This window comes from Sciurus vulgaris (assembly GCF_902686455.1).
Source record: "Sciurus vulgaris genome assembly, chromosome: 7".
NCBI lineage: Eukaryota > Metazoa > Chordata > Mammalia > Rodentia > Sciuridae > Sciurus > Sciurus vulgaris.
The window spans coordinates 35,322,236-35,339,741 of NC_136467.1; the positions used below are offsets into that span (position 1 = coordinate 35,322,236).

The 17,506-nt window shown below is 38.1% G+C and overlaps 2 protein-coding genes across 5 annotated transcripts in view; one reads left to right on the forward strand and one right to left on the reverse strand.

The window, feature by feature from the left end:
* L3MBTL3 (L3MBTL histone methyl-lysine binding protein 3) overlaps positions 1-17,506 on the reverse strand; it is a 286,629-nt gene that overhangs the window by 113,959 nt on the left and 155,164 nt on the right. The window lies entirely within an intron of this gene.
* The window catches only part of SAMD3 (sterile alpha motif domain containing 3), a 53,073-nt gene continuing 38,447 nt past the window's right edge, over positions 2,881-17,506 (forward strand). Inside the window, exons 1-4 of one of the 4 annotated variants that reach the window (XM_079147962.1) lie at positions 2,895-2,916; positions 3,224-3,326; positions 4,152-4,341; positions 7,426-7,533. In XM_079147962.1, the coding sequence (XP_079004088.1) occupies positions 3,248-3,326; positions 4,152-4,341; positions 7,426-7,533 (377 nt within the window). In that variant the 5' untranslated portion in view covers positions 2,895-2,916; positions 3,224-3,247. Of the gene's footprint in view, positions 3,327-4,047; positions 4,075-4,151; positions 4,342-6,091; positions 6,181-7,425; positions 7,534-17,506 lie in introns of those variants that run through there. The other 3 variants (XM_079147964.1, XM_079147963.1, XM_079147965.1) reach the window with 3 other exon arrangements.

Consider the following 17,506-nt stretch of genomic DNA (forward strand, 5'->3'; position numbering starts at 1 on the left):
GGTAAGCTTCAAACTTTTGTGTAGTACCATTCACTCAGCTCTGGACTACCTGAGCTGTAAACATCTTAATCAATAAGTATGCAAAGTATTTTAGTAAACTATTCCAATTTTCATTCCGACTGATCTAATGATCATTGAGATGAGCATCAGTGACAAGGGGATGAGATATAAAGCTTCACTGGAGTACCGCAGTGTCACTGCCTCAGGTCTAGCAAGACTGCTATGCACCAGAATTGTACTCTGTCAACTGTACAGTTGTCACTGTACTACATGACCACCACAACCCTATTTATTTTACCTCAATTCTCCTTTTTCACCAACAGGACCAGACTTTTGCTAAATGGTTTGTCCCTTCAAGTGCAACCACAGCAGATGATGCTCTTCCTCCCAGGATGGATAAGGCATTGATCCAGGAGAAGGCATACGATACCAGCAAAGCTCTTCCAATTTTTTTTTGCTGTCTCAGCTTTAGGACTTCAGGAAAATAATAATAAAAATGCAAATAGGAGGACAAGTGGCAAGACATTTTCATGGTTTCTTTGAAAGTGCTTCTTTGTGGTTGATGCCTCTTTGTGTTACATTGCCCCGAAGACTATAAGTCATGCTCACCGCTATTTGCCCATTGTCTTTGAAGTTTTAACAATTTTATTAAATAAAATTTGCTCATAGTTAGGGTGCTTTACCTAAGGTCATGTCTCTTCTTGGCCGCCTCAGGGGTGTACACCTGTAATCCCAGCAGCTTGGGAGGCTGAGATAGAAGGATCAAAACTTCAAAGCCAGCCTCAGCAAAAGTAAGGCGCTAAGTAACTCAGTGAGACCCTGTCTCTAAATAAAATACAAAATAGGGCTCTGGATGTAGCTCAGTGGTTGAGTATCCCCGATTTCAATCCCTGGTACTCAAAAAAAAAAAAAAAAAAAAAGAGTTTTTTTAATATTTAACATAAACCTCTTTTATTAAAGTGTAACTTAAATAATGAGAACATTTCAGTTGCAGCATTCACACATAATATTGTTATTAATTCTGTTTATTCTTTTTTTTTATTGTCTTAAAATATTTAAGGATAACATTTGCCCTGACATTTTAAATGTTTCTGAAACTCAGAATAAGCTACCAGATACAACTTTTCTCTTTTGACATATTGTTTGTTCCTTGGTGTAGAAGACCACAAATAATGTCAATTATTTATATGAGAGGAAGTTCTAAGGTTGCTACTTGAAGATATTACATTGCTTAGGCAGCGATTTTATTTTATTAAAACATTCAAAAAATTATGAGCAAAACCTGATTCTTATTTTATTATGTTTGTCTGAGATTATAATTTGATAACTGTTCTGTTTTTACCAAAACTAAAAGCAAAAATCTGCAAATTAAAAGAAATAATATGTGTTTGGTTCCAAGTATTCATTTTATTTTTAAATTTCTTTTTACCCATCAATGACTCTGCTCTGCATACCTTTTAATCTTGGAGTTTAGAGAATTCATTCTCTCTCTCTCTCTCTCTCTCTCTCTCTCTCTCTCTCTCTCTCTCCCCCTCTCCCTCTCTTTCTCTTCCTACTTTTCTATTTTTTTCTGAGTCCTACTCTTCACAAAGAAACCAGAAGTGTGACAGAAAGGTGTGATTTTTAATTTACACCAGAGTCTTGCAAATAATGACTTTTCACACCCTGATATTGCTACTTAGCCTAGGGGAGGAGCTCTGTGGCTACTATTTGTCGTAGCAAATTAAATCCGCTGCTGTAATTCAGAAAGACGGTCTTCTATATTTAACCCTTGTTTTCAATTTTTCAACTTGTGTTTGTGAATACTTACGAGTGTATGGCTTATTACTTTGAAGTAAGCTTGTTTTCTAGGAAATTATTTTTGAAGACCGTTATTTTCAGATTGTCAAGTATGGGAGGGGAAACTTCTTCTCCCTTTCTGTTCTCACCGTGATGTTGGTAATTGTAACTTATTTAAATACACAAAAATAAAAGCTATGAGAATATTTACTTTTAGAACTTCTGGCAATAAAATCGAGGTACCTAGTCCAATAATACTTTATTTTTTATATTTGATATTTACATCTTCATAAATATTTAAATTTTTAAAATTAAATATCTTACATATATATATTTATGTGTTATTCCATTCCTCCAAGAGTAAATTTTCCGTCTGCCTTTACAGAATGGTCAGTATTTTGCTGCACAAATAAATATCATTGAAATTAAAAGTTGAAATTGAAAGCAATGTTAAATGATTAAAAATGTTATAAGTTTTTTTCAGTTTCAGCCCAATCCATTAGAAATCCTTTGTATTGAATTGTAAAAACAAATGATCTGCTTAAGGATAATAGGGAAAATTATTAAAACTGGTATATTTGTTTTAAAATAGGAAAAAACATTGAGATCATCATACTAGATGGCTGCAGAATAATGGCATGTAGAAGAACAATATGAAATAGATCTTGCAAATTCTGTGTATACGTCTCTCACTTAGACAACTATTAGAATTTAATTATTTTCCAATTCTGAACGTGCCCAATTAAGTAAAAAGGAGGAATCAATGTTTTAGTTTATCCTAGTTATCTTACCAACCCTAATGGTGTTTAATGAGTTCTAGAACTGAATGGAATATGGGTAGTGTTGGAAGAAAGGACAGATACACTCAGAGTCTCTTGAGTGCTCCTCCTGCTAACGCAGACCAGTGAGCAGGGGTCACAAGCTCTCCTTCCTGGCTGGTGGCAGCAAGGGGTTAAACAGTCCTGGTGTACTAAGTATCTCTGTCAGGCTTCTTCTGATTCTTCCTCCTTTCTCTCCAGCCCACCCTTTTCATAAATGTCAACCACTTCCTGATGATTTCACACCTTTCTTTTCTTTGTGAAGAAACCTGGGTGTTAATGGTCCACGATTGGGTACCATTGTATATTCTGGCTGCTTGTGAGTAAAGCTGAGGGATGCCTGTGGGGAGAAGTAGGAGCAGGTGAAGACATTTGAGAAATGAGACCAGGCAATGGGTGAAAATGGGTCATGTTTCTAACATGCATGTTTGTTTGATAGCAACTTTTAAATCTGTATTGTAAATATATTCATTTTTTAAAAGCTTCATATTGAGAGTCTTAGAGAGTTTAGCAGAAGGAGGAGCTGGTTGTTTTTTTAAAAAGATCAAAGAACAACAATCAGTTAAAAGAAAGAAAGAAAGAAAGAAAACCCCTGGAGAATCCTTCCCTGGCCTTTTATTCTACAGGTATACTGTTTACAGGATCCGGCAATGGAAACTTGGTCAGTTGATCAGGTCTGCCTTTGGCTGGTGGAGCAAAACTTAGGAGAACTAGTTCCTAGGTTTCAAGGTGAGTTGGTCACACTTTCAAAAATCTTATTTGAGCAGCCTGGATATTGTTAGTGTCCTCTGTCATTAAAAATTACTTTTGCTGCCTGACGTCTGTGTGTATGTAAATGTGGAGGTGGAATTGTTGCAGTAAAGCAGTTTTCCTTTATTTACTCTGACAGTCTTTATGTTTACCTAGTATCTGCAGGAGGAGATATTGCAAGATGGACACAGTCTTGAGAGGGATTTAAAATACTTATTTGATACATATATTTTTATATAGTCTTTGCCTTATATAATCCAGTGTGTAATCTGTGCAGTGTTGGATTTATAAGTATTTAATATTGGTCAGGAGGTATTACTAAGAATCATTTCCCAAGATTTTTTTTTTCCTTATAAAAAATAATGCCTGTTACATGGGGTGGGAGGCAGGGAGAGTCAGGGAGAAATGCTCAGGAGTTATTGGCCAAATTATAATGTTATATTTTGTGCATGTATGAATATGTAACAAATCCTATCATTATGTACAACTATAATGCACCAGCAAAAACATAAAAATAAAAATACTGTATGTTAGAATTAGAATGGGGAAAGGCCTTAATGAGCAAATACAAAGTTTTTATCATGAATCCCTCTCTGGTTCTTTTTTAGAAGCAGACATCAATTTGGAATTATGCAATATCAGAGTTATATTTTTTGTCAAAAGTACATCTAATTTTAGAACCAACTGCAGAGGACAAGTTTAGATGATCTTTTTAACACCAGAAATAGTTCTGTTTACAAAGCCTGTGTTTTGCTGTTTTTTACCGAAAAGTCATATAGAAACTAATTTTTCTCTTTTTCTCAGAGGAAGAAGTAAGTGGGGCTGCTCTTCTCGCTCTTAATGATCGGATGGTTCAGCAACTAGTGAAGAAAATTGGGCACCAGGCTGTTCTGATGGACTTAATTAAAAGATACAAGCAGAAGAGTCAAGGACCAAGGTTTCCTGAAAGCCCCAGAGAAACAAGCCTGGTCACACTAACAAAAGCAACCCCAGAGTGAGTATGTTGGCACATGGCCTTCTTTTTGATTCTATGCTTTCCCCAAAATGGCTATAGCATGAAGGTTAGGGGTTAAAGGAAAATGTGACCATGTTCAGCTAGATGGTGTGTATGATATTTCTAATATTTGAGTAAAGGGCACTCTGCAAAATTTAATGAATCAAAATACATTGTGTTTTTATTCATCACACTTTAAACACTGACTCCGTTATTGAGGGGTTACTATTTAAAATGCTGGGGAATGAGACGTGGAAATATATGTGGAGAAGTGGAGATGGATTCCTGAAATTCAGGTTTTAATCCATTAAGTCTCATTGTCCCAGATGTGGGACACTTATAAAAACTTAAATTGTGCAACAAATATACCACTTAAGGTAACTTTTGGAAAAAGTATTATGTTTTTAGAGTTCTAGTCTTTTGAGAAAAACAAAAGGTGAATGATTAGGGGATTTGAAAATACATATAGAAAGGATATAAGTTCTAGATTATGATTTCCAACCTATTTTAATACGTCTGTGTCAAATTTGTTGAAATATTTGCAGAAATGAAAACTTGTGACTATCAGGTTAAAAACCAAGACCTGCAAAACGCTTCTATCTCTGCTCCTGTGTACTTATTTTTTCATTTGCGTCCTTTGGGACCCTTTATAGTAACATATATACTGTCCTCTAGAGGTTTTAGAAATGTGATTTACTTACCTCCCTGCCACAATGAGTTTCCTAATTTTTTGAGTATCCTTAGAATAATTAATACTATGATAGCACCCCACAGGAATCATGTGGAACATTTGGGGTGACCCATAAAAACTCATAGGTTTGGGGATTTTTTTTTAATCAGTGACTTCTGCAATGAAAAGAAATGACAATAGAATTTATCAAATTAATTTTTTTATTTTATAAATCTATGCCCAGAATTCTTTCAGGCATTCCAGTTTGATGTTTCCTTATTAAGAGCTTTTTGCAAAATTTGTGAAATTAAATGCTTGCTTTAGATCAATTATTCATACATTTAAAAATAAGATTGTAATGTTTAATGATATCCATTCTATTTTTATCTTTTTGGAAATTAGATGGGTAATTATCTCTCTCTCCTTCTCTTTGATAAGGAATTAAAGAGACTTGTCTCCAGTATTGATTTCTAGGCTATTTGGATATTTGGGACATAGAGCCGGGAGGTAGTCTTACAGGCTGGTCTACATGGACTATAAGTTCTCCCAAATGATTTATTTGAAGAGTTTCTAAGCATTGTTTTGGTGTATTTTTGAACATATGACTTTCGGAGAAGTTCCTATTGCAAGCTTGTACTACTGTCTGACTAAAGGGAGGGTGTGAAGTTCAAAGCCGGTGAAAAGTAATTTCCGGGCATTTTTGATGTGTAGTACTTTTGAACTGGAAGTTCCTCTCAGTTGACTGGAATCTTGATATTGCCTTGGGCACACCTCAGAAGAAAACAGGCAGCCGTTTTTTTCCCCTGCAAATCAGTTTATAATGTTCTCTAGTAAATGAGAGTTGGCTGGACTGCCAGGAAATCTGGGCTTCGTTCCTGGTTCTACCACTGAATTGGATTGATTTTACTAAATGTTGGCATCCCTGTCTCTTCATCTGCACAGTGTGAAAAGTAATATAGTACCTAACTCTTTGTCAATTCACACTCATGTTAGGAGTATTATAATTTCTGGACAGGAACAAATTTCTCCTCCCACTCCACACCCAAAGCAGTGCTTTGTTAATTATGAAGCTTTGTTAATTTGGCCAAGAAGGCTAGTTTTAAGGGTAACCAAGACAGGGAGCACAGATTGTCCAGGGACTTATGAGGGAGTACTCATCACTTTACATAGTAAGTAGCCAACTCAATTTAAGGATTGTGTTGTCTTGTACTTAGGTTAGATTATTCAAGTGTAAAATCACAATTTCATTTGAGAAGAGAATGTTTGTTGGTTCTATCTGCTTATTGTCAAATATATTGTCACTTGACAAATTTGTTGTTGTCAAATTTGTTGTCAAGTGGGAATGATAGCAGAGAAGCATGAAAATACGCCATTTAATTAAACCCTTGTAGAAAGTGATTATAAAGATAGGAAATTTGGTGTGAGAAAGAATCCTGAAGTTAGGTATCAAAATACCTGCTTTCAAACCTCTGTTGGGATATATGCTACTCACCTAACAAAAGAAGCTAAAACGTGGACATTTGCTTGATTTGTTTTAATTTTAGCTTCTTCAACTGTGAAATGTGGTGGGTAAAAGAAATGAAGATGTTGACCCCTTCTGAAGAGTCTATAAAGGCATTCTAGATCAGGGATAGGTTTCAAATTCCATTTCATGGCCAATGATTGCTTAATATGCTATTTTGAAAAGGATTTGCAGACCACATCTGGATATGATTTTTGACATACTATTCAGAACTAAGCAAACAATAGGAATGTGCAATAGGAGAGTATTTACTGTTGCTTTATGGTGGTCTTATTGAATCTGGTAGAAAAAAAAAAATCACTGGACAGGAAATCAGAAAAACTGAGTATAAATCCTGGCACTACTACTGAGTAGCTGTGGCCATGAACAACTTTCTTTCCCTTTTGGACTTCAGCTGCATAGCTTGGAAAATGAAGAATGATGAGATTTCGTAGGTAATTAATGTTCCCCCCAAATGGCAAGAAGTAGAGAAGGGATCTGACAGATAACCATTTTAGTTTGCTAAATAAGAATATTAGCCATATGTACTATTATCACCATCATTTCCTAAAGGAAAAGATTACCTTAACATCATTTAAAAATAAGATAGATTGAGGACTCCAGGCATAGCTAAGTTCAATCCCCAGCACCAGGGGGAAAATACAAGATATTGGTGAGAACACCATCATGAACTGGTATCTGTTTACTTCCTAGCATATAGGACCCACTGAGGGAGATATCTTCAGTAGGTCCTCCCTTCAAGTGTTTTAGTCATGAGTTTCACATGAGCTTGGGCAGGAGGAACTCAGATCTGGGCATTTACTGTGGGTTGCTCCCCTACCCTCACAGCTACTGTGAGACCAATTTTGGGGGCTAACTTGAATAGCCTCACACCTTCTTTTCTTGGTCACAGGGATGAACAGTCCTCCAGTCCAGCCAGTCATGGGGAGCAGATACCATCTTTTCATCCCGCTGAAAACCTTGATAATGGACGCATTGACCAAAGAGTATTGAAACAGAGGTGAGATGCCAAGGTTAAGACATTTCAAAGTTAAATGATAATATTCTTTGTGATGAGACTTCATGTGTTTAAATGAATTTCTAATTTGAAACTTTGTGTCCCTCAAAGGAAACTTTTTAGTAAGTGATGAAGATATTTAGTACAACTTGAAGGTTAAGTTTTATGTGTTTTGTCCTAAAACAGTGAAGTTTTGAAATGATGTTACACATCTTTTTCAAGTATGCATTTTTAAGAAAAACAAAAGAGGATTTCATAAACTGTCCAAAGTAATTTTCAGTGCTTACAAAGTGATTGAATTTATTCAGTGAATAATGTTGTATAGAACATGCCTTGGGTGAGTATTTGTTTTAAATTTTGGTGTTGTTGCTTTAACTTGACTATTGATAGACAGTCCCTTTATGTTCCTACTATGGGTTTTACATGGTATTGTATTTCAGTGCATTGGTTCTATTGAAACAATGGAAAACTGTAGAGCTAGAGAACCACACATAGGAATGCAGCACTCAGATAAAGTCGTGAGGGTGATCATGGGTAAGAGGAGCCTCCTGAGCCTTTCATGGTCACTAGGCAGTGCATGCGTCCATTATGCGTGATAGATATCATCTCCAGTCACTAACTGGCCAATGCTTTTCCTTAAAGGCACTATCATTGAAAGGAGAGACTGCTGGCTTGCACAAAGGGAACAGTCAGGGAACAGTCAAGAAAAGTGGTGATCCTTTAAAATTATCACACACCCTTTACCCTATCACCTCATTTAGTCCCCACAGCTTGACTTGGAGCTCTTGATGTTCAAAACTGCTGTTCTTTAAAAAAAGTGAGTAGTGTAAAATAAAACTGTGTATTGCCTACTGGATTTTTGACAATCATATTGCTAGGGAGGCCTCTTTCCTTCAGAGAACTGTGGTGCCACTGTGTGCCAGTAGTGTAACATTAGTGTAATTGATTTCCCTGAAAGAGAAGATGCAGAGAAAGGGGCAGAAAAATATATGAAACCAGAATCTACTGTTTCATGAAATACATCAGGCAGTCCAGAGAAGGTATTTGTTGGTTCCTGATTCCCACTGGGTTAAAAATCCAGAGACAGATTTCTTTTTTCAAAGTCAGAAAATTAAACCCAGATAAAAGGCACAAATGCATCATTAGTGGATTTATCTTCAATCAGAATATAAACCAAAAGTGATGGTTTGGGGCAGACATTTTTGAAATAATTTCTTTATTGGAAGTAAAGAAAAACCATCTTTAATGGAACTCTGGAAGCTTAGAGATTCCTAAAGGATGATGATAAAGCTCAAGATGATAACTAGGTGGTGAGCCTGGTGAGCAACCAGTTCAGACTGAGCAGATGGGGTGCTCCAAGAAGGAAGTCTCCAAGCGGGCACAGGGCCGGCGAATGGATAGATCACCTGATGTGGTTGAGAGTGCACACGTTCAGCAGAGTAGTCGCTGCTTTCTGCCCACAGCTGCTTGCTGGTTCTTAGAACTTTCCTTTGATGTGACTCCGGGTGCATGCTGTAAGCCTTGAGTTTTCTACTACCCCTTCTAACATGAAGCTGCTAAATGCTGCCAGTCTCTTCTGCCACTATTGAAGTGTGAGTAGAGACAGAATGATTAGTCCTAGTGGCACCTACTCTTGTACCACTGTTTCAGATCCTCCTCTGAAAAACAGGGGAAATAACAATTCTTTCTTAGGATGTTGTCATGAGCATAAAATAGACAATGCCTGCTGACTGCAAGCAAAGTGGAAGCACATCAGAGACCTGCTGTTACAGCCATTTCCCCAGCCCACTCGAGGTGGTATTCCTGCTTTTCCTGGGGCATCTTTTCTCTCCCCACTTGCTGCCATTGGGAGATAAGAATACAATCTTCTATACATGCAAATCTTTTCTCCTTCCAGGGTCCTCTGTTCCTTATAACTGTGCTGTGACACTGGCAGAACAGGATTATTATTTCCATTTTTTTTTTCACAAAACTGATCAAAGGAATGGCCTGTGTTTCATCATATTTCTCATTCTTCATAGCTGGCAAGGGGGAGCAAAGGAACAGGACTGACTGCCTTAGAAACTGAGAGAAATGGGAAGGTTTTGGAAATTATAGCTGAGACAACCCCACCCCCCAGTCTTTATCTCTAATCAAAGAATCTCTCCTAAGCCTTGGACTTGTGCATCTGACCGTCCATTGACAGTTTCTCTACAAAACTGCCTCAGTTTTGTTTTAAAAGTGACTTGTCTCCCTGCCTTAGAGCATGGTTAGCATGTCTCTCTCTTCTGTTTTCCATCTGCCTCCTTCCTTTGCTTTGCTCTGTGAGGATGGTTTTATCTTTCTGCTCTGCTCCCCTCTGACTAGCTGGCATGACTGCCTTGCCATCACCAACTCCAAAGAAAATTCTCCTTGAAATCAGCTCATGGCTCAGGTCCTCCAGCAGACCTGACTTTTCAATGCTGCTTCATTCTAGAATCTGGGGAAGAGAAATAGGTCCAGGGTAGGTCTCTGTGACAGAAGAGATGGATAAAGACAGGAGAGGGGAGAGGAGCCTATTTTAAATATTTCCCCTCTGGTTCTGCCTTCTATCTAGGCCTATTGATTGGGCTGGAGCAGAAGATTCTCTCCCTACTGATGTACTGCCTCATACAGGACACTGGCTTTGTGAGCTAAAATAATTGGAGCTAACCTGATGCTTTCCTCCTAGTCCTCTGCTTAGGGGCACTATTCACTCAACAGTTATTGATTAAGGGCTTCTTGCATGACTTTTGTGTGAGGCTGTTTTCCTTACCTAAGACCTGCTCATCCTTTAAGACTGCTCTAAAATCCCTCTCTAGCAAGCCTCCAGTGATGTTCCAGGTCATTCAAAGAGCCCTTCTTCCATATGTAGTACTCTCTATGTGTCCTTTGTTTTACTTGTAAAAGTTGATCTTGAAATTGATTACTTTTGATTCTGTATTCCCTCCTCAGACATAAGCATCATAAAGACAAAGACCATTGTCTTTTACTGTTATAAACTTAGCATTTGTCTCAGTTTCTGGAACTAGAAACTCAATCAGATGTTTAAAATTGAATTGAGGATACGTCAGCCAAGAAAGACTGAATACAGTTTCATGGGACAAGAAAAATACTTAAATAGCATCCATTTCTATATAGACCTTTTGATACAATCCATAATAGATATGCTATTTTTTTAACAGGGTGGAACTTAAAGGGTTAATAAACATTCACCTATATCAGACTAGAAAATGAAGGTGTTTGGCCATAGGGCTTCCACAAAGCCAACTGCTTTCAAGAGGTAGGAAGGGGTGGTGGAATAAGTGTTGGCTTTGGGATCAGCTCCAGACTCCCTCCTTTATCTGCACCACATGGGAAGAGACCACCCACCTTGATATAGAGTCCATGGGTCCAAATGAAATAGCTATCCAAGCACCTGGCAGCTGTCACCACACTACACACAGTGGCAGTTACCATGCTTGAGATATTTTTCCCTGTCTTCCCTAAAAGTAACATATGTTTTCCATCCAGACAATTTGCAAACAAAAACAAAAAGAAGACTCTAGAGACTGGAAAGTCACCTGATTTTGTCTCTTGAAAAATCTAGCAATAGTGAAAATGAGGTATGTGTGTCCCTATGGATAAACTGGAAAGAAACACTAGCATGCTGTGGCACAGTGCAGATTTCTTTGGTGGCAAGGTGACCCTGTGCTCTTTACTGAATTACTTAAATACTCTTTCTGGATGCAAGAATCATCAGATCCCATTCTCATCCTGTGTTGGTAAACCTTCAGGAACAGTTTTTTCTGCGCTGATCGTTTTTCATTTGTTCTTCTCCTCTTTTAATCTACCCTATTAGAAACTGCTCACTTCTTCTTTAGTAGATAATAGGGCATGAAATCAGATAAACAGGTAATGATTTCTACATGGTACTTTAAAGGCACTTCACTTGAACTTGAAGTGCATGTGTGCAGATGTTTTGCTTGTGCTTTGGGGCATAGCTATAAATTAGTCATGGTTTCATGCATATTTAAAAGTTGTTTTAATGATGAGTTTCTTTTTCCCCCCTTGGTCTGACTACCGCAATGAAATAGTATAGAAGGAGACTACCTTTCTGCCTAGCTCAGTTAGTAAAGCAATGTCAATGGTCTTCAACACATTTAATGCACTATTTTCAGTCACTTTTGCACATGTAGCTCAGACAAGGGATGACATGGTTGTGTGTGCCTCCTATCCCAGTATGTAAGAAAGGGTAGCTTCAGGAAGGGGGACAGCCTAGTTACAGGTCTCATAGTTCAAGTTCCAATTAGACGTGTAAGATTAGTCTTCTCAATACCTACATGTGTATGCCCTCTATTGGTCAAGAGCTCTAAGAGGTGAGGGTCTAGGGACCACTCTTACTCACTTCTGCAAGGCTGACATGACAAAAAGTAGTTGATCAACAGATATTTACTACATAAAGGATCAGAGGTATTAATCATTTTTTGTGGTCTCATCCTAATTGAGTCAAAGATATGTGACTGTAATAGAGAATGAAGGAGTCTTGGAAGAGGACAAGGGGTAAGATGTGATATTTTGAGACCTATCGCCATACGTGGTGGCTTAGTCACAGCTGTATAAGGCAGATGGGGTAGGTGAGGGGTTAGTGCAGGTACTCTGAAAGCACTCAGAAACCACTCCAGATGCAGGAACTCATGCAAGAGATTTTATTAAACAGACAGGCAGAGTGTCTGCCCACAGGGTGAGAGAGAGAAAATGAGAGAGAGAGAGCAAGCAAGAGGGAGGGTGAGTGAGAGAGAGAGAAAGTGAGTGAGAGTGAGGTGGAGAAAGAGAGAGAGAGAGAGAGAGAGAGAGAGAGAGAGAGAGAGAGAGAGAGAGAAAGGCAGTGGAGCCATTCTTAAGTAATGGAATTTCATGGGATAATAACAACAGACCAATGACTGACAAGATTGTTCTCCTGATGATGAGTGGACCAATGGCTGGCTAGGATGTTCACAGGCTGATGGTCTGGGTTGTAAAATAGTGTGTGGTGGGGGGCGCAGAATACTGGCAGCAGCAAAATGGCAGATCTGATGCCAACATTCCTCCCTTTTTGTTTTTATAGATACCGGGGGTGGGATGATGGTCTTTCTTCTGTAGCTTCTTCCTGCTAATTAGGGGTGAAGAGTCTCTTTCCTGTGAAAGAAGAGGATTAGGGAGGGCTTTAGGTGGGAGCAGAGTTTTAGGAGCTGGAGGAGTCAATAGTGAGTCACAGGTCTTAGCTTTGGGTATCAGGGGCTGGTAGTCTTGAAGGAGAAGCAGTTGATTGGTTGGTGAACTTGTGTGTGTCTGCCACCTCCAGAACTTGTGTATCTGATGTTGTAGAAACTTCTGTAGGCAACTTAGCAGGCATGTTCCCATTAGGAAGATCTGTAGACCTTAAAATGACCAAAAATTTCTGACTCTGGCAGTCTCTTGATGGTTATCAGGCACTCCTGCCTAAGAATCTCTTTTGTAGCCTCCAGTCTTACTTATTCTTGGGGCTAACATAAGTGTACATCTTAAGTTACATTTAACTATTGTTTCTTCTTTTAAATGCCCAGGAATGGCTGTGTTTTGGTTTTAATTGCTTTGCTAGGCATTCAAGATCAAACTGGTCAAATTGACCTTGTTCTTAAGAGTCAACTGAGTTCCCACAGGGATTACTGGTGGAGAACTTGAGAGCAGCTTCTTATCTCCTTCAGTGCCATTCACTATGTAGGGTCTCCTTGATGAGGTGACTTCCTTTGTAAGCATCAGGGATGTCTCCCTTTTTCAATGACCCTCCTCCACATCAAGTGCACTGATTGGCTTTTCATCCTCTACTGGTCTCATTAATCTCCCTGATTGGGATATCATGTGACCCAGAGTTGCAAATCTCCTTAGAGAAGTTCTCTTGTTCCCTGGGTTCAGCTGACTTAGAGGGCAAGAACCAAATATTGGTTTTCTTGGCCCCTGTAATTTAATCTCAATCTCTAAGTTTGATCTTATTTACCCCCTCTTATTTAATTGGGGTCTGTATTATCTTATCTGTCCTATAGGTGATGGCTTAATATCTCAAATTAATTTAGGTTGTTTGTTCTTGAAGCAGTACTTCTGCAAAACATTAATCAGGCAACAGTTATAGAGTTTAACATAATGACATTACATCCAAAATATAAATGAAGGAAAGGCTGAGAGAGCTTTTAACTTTCCTTTTGTGTTGAAAAGTGGCAAAATGCTTTCATGTTTCAGGATATTAACCTTTAAACAAATCAGGCTCTAACAAGTACTGTTATAGAACATTAAATGATACAAATAAATCCCCAATACTATTACTGAATTTAGATATATTACTCCATTTTAATATAATGACATTTTTATGTTATTTATAGTACTCTAATTGAAACACAGTTGAAACTTTTGGATCCCTTTATATAGAGAATTATACCTGTTAGGACTTAAGTCTTATTAACCTTGTTTTCAGTGATGACACGAAGCAACTTTAAACCCTTTTTATTTACCAATCTATGAAAGCACCAATAATGTTTAAGTACATTACCCTGTGGAATTTAAGGGGTTAAGAGTACTTGATGTTATTTAACAGTTAGCATTTTAACTTTGTAAATTAATCAGATGTCTCTAACACAGTTGAGTAATCTTATATATGTCAAATCTAATCTACTTATTTTACTTTAAAAACCAAGATATCAGATAAGTGTATTGAATAGTATCTGCTGTCTCTTTCCTGTGGAAGAAAAAGTCCTAGAAACAATTGATATTAGACATTTTATAGACATCAATATTTTATTAATTTGACCACCTGGTAACTTATGAGGTAAGTAATTTCAAAGACATTTTACTTTCATTTGTTTACCCCATTTAAATTGAACCTTTTTGAATTGCATGCATTAAAGGTATCTGGATCCGCTTTTTAAGTTTTAATTTTATGAGCCTTGTTATTTATGTCAATTGTGTTATCATGTACATACATAGACAACACAACATTAGACTGATGATCTATGTTGTAAAATGGTACCGGTGGTGGGGGGCAGAATACTGGCAGCAGCAAAATGCAGATCTGATGCCAATATACTGGACCAGGACATCATCCCAGCTATGACCAGGTTGATAAATTTGGAGAAGCAGGATAAGCAGATGATTAAGAGTTTAATTTTAAACACTAGCTCTGCTGTTTATCAGCTGAGTGATGCTGAGCAAGTTCTCCAGCCTCAGGGGGCCTCACTTTTCCCATCTGTAAAATAAATAGAAGAACAAGTTAATATATTAAAAAATTCTTAGGGCCTGGGGCACAGTATGAACACATAAATCTTAGCTATTATTTTTATTATCTCGCCAGTCACCAAAGCATAGGGTTTAATGAGATTCAAAAATTCTGATCTCAGTTCTAAAAAGTGATCCTAGAGTTTGCACCAGGAAGTTCTGTCAGCCAGCAGTGCCTGGAAGTCCTGCCAGGACTCAGGTTCCAAGCAAGAGGAGGACATGCTCTAGTCTTCCCAGAAGACCTGGGACATCAGTGGATAGGTGACATAGAAGATGAAACAGAAACAGTTTCTATGAGTCAGTATGTAGAATGAAAGGAGAAGAGGGGCTTTAAGAACCTGAACAAGACATACCGAAGATTAACAAATATATGAAAAAGTGTTCAACATCTCTAGAAATTAGAGAAATGCAATTTAAAACCACCCTAACATTTCATCTAACTCCAATTAGAATGACTATTATCAAGAACACACGCAATAATAGGCACTGGTGGGAATGTGGGGAAGAAGGCACACTTGTACATTGCTGGTGGAGTTACAAATTGGTGCAGCCACTCTGGAAAGCAATATGGAGATTCCTCAGAAAACTTGGAATGGACTCATCTTTTGACCCAGTTATCCCACTCCTAAGTTTATACCCAAAGGACTTAAAATCAGCATTCTACAGTGATACAGCCTCATCAATGTTCATAGCAGCTCAATTCACAATAGCTAGATTGTGAAACAAACTTAAATGCCCTTCAATAGATGAATGGATAAAGAAACTGTGGTATATACACACAATGGAATATTATTCAGTCATAAAGGAGAATAATATTATGGGATTTGCGATAAATGGGTAGAATTGGAGAATATCATGCTAAGTAAAATAAGCCAATCCCAAAAAACCAAAGGCCAAATGTTTTCCCTGATAAGTGGATGATGATACATAATGGGGTTTGGGGAGTGGGGAGCAAGAATAATGGAGGAACTTTGGATTCCTTAGACGGAAATGAGAAGAGAGAGGGAGAAGGGGTATGAAAGATGGTGGAATGAGACAGACATCATTACCCTATGTACATGTCTGATTACACAAATGGTGTGAATCTACATCATGCACAACCATAGAAACAAAAAGTTGTACCCATTTGTACAATGAATCAAAATGCAGTCTGTAAAAAAAAAAAAAAAGAAGAAGAACCTGAACAAAGAAACCCATTTACCACTGAGAAGGGCATCAAAGACCACACAGATGAAAAAAATTGTTCCATTTAGAGGCAGAATCCCAGATTCAGCCATGATGTCCTGCCTCACCTTGGGCCCAGAGCAATGGTCTCCTCTATGGACTGAGACCTCTGAGACCATGACACCCAAGTCAACTTTCCTTCTCTAAGTTGTTCTTGTTAGGTATTTTGGTCACAGCCACACAACAGATTACTTAAATAATCTGACTGATGGGAGACTTTGATTTTTATGAAGCTACATGGGCAAAGGACTGGCAGAGCATAGCTGGACATCACAGGGCTGGGAAAGATCAGATCACTGAAGATTTCTCCACATGAAGCATATAAAATCAGCACTCTGGGATAGATCTGAATAGTGACTTTTCTACCCCCACTCACCCCCATAATGATTCTCTGAAGACATATGCTGTTCTTTCTCAGGTCAGGGTCCAAAAGCCTGGTAGTGTGTAAGTGGATAAAAAGAAGTCGCCCTAGATCCACTTAACCTGAACCCAAAACCAGCATCGTGATACTCCTGAACTATAAAATAGTAGTACTGAACCATCTTACAATAAGGAGTAGGTCATGTTTGGTTGCTTATTCTTCTGTATGAATGAGAAAGAAAAAGAGGGACTTAGGCATGACAGTTCTGTGAGCCCTGATTATGTAACTGTGATGATAAACGTGAACTTTGAAGACAAAGGCCAAGTTTCTGGAATTTTGTGTTTCTGCCAAATACCAAGAGGAATTGGGGAATATGTGGATATAAAAGATTTATTTATATATGTTTTCTTTTCTGATTACTCAGAACCCCAAAGACTCCTGAGTCCTTAGATTTCATGTGAAAAGCCAAGAACTCTGAGGTTTACGAAAGATTTGCCTGACTGGCTGTATAATAGCTGGCACATAATAACCGACACTGCTCAGCTCTCTTCCCTTTCTTTGTGCTTGATTATGGGTTCCCACATGCATTTCAGAAGCTAAATTCCTCTGGCCGTCTCGTAGACTGATTGACAGATTTGAAAGCCCTGGCTATGAAATATAACTTTAAAGGGAACATGTGAACTTTCTGAAAGTGAGGGACAAACATTTTCTGAGTCAGTGGTGGGCACCATCATTGTCCCAACAAAACTGCATCTCCTCCATGGTCCATGCTTGTCTTGAAGTGACACTGTTCAGTGTTTTCGGAGATGGCATCTTGCCTTGTTCATTGGCATGTGTCTCAGTTGGCCTTTTCAAAACTTTCTGTTCACTTTGTTTTCAGAGCCGTAGAAACCCTTGCCAAGGACAAGGAGAGCAGGTAACTCCCAGGTAACTGGCAGAATTAACACAGAAGCTATGTTTCTGCTTAACTTGTAGTCTGGTAAAATGTATTTCCTATTTCAAAGATATGTATCCTAATATCCTTTTCTGTCCTAGATCAAGATGATAGCAAATTTCTTAAACAGATGTCTAAGTCTCTCTTTGCTTCCTCCTCTTCTCTGGTCCCAAAATATTTAAGTCTTTTAATGTTTC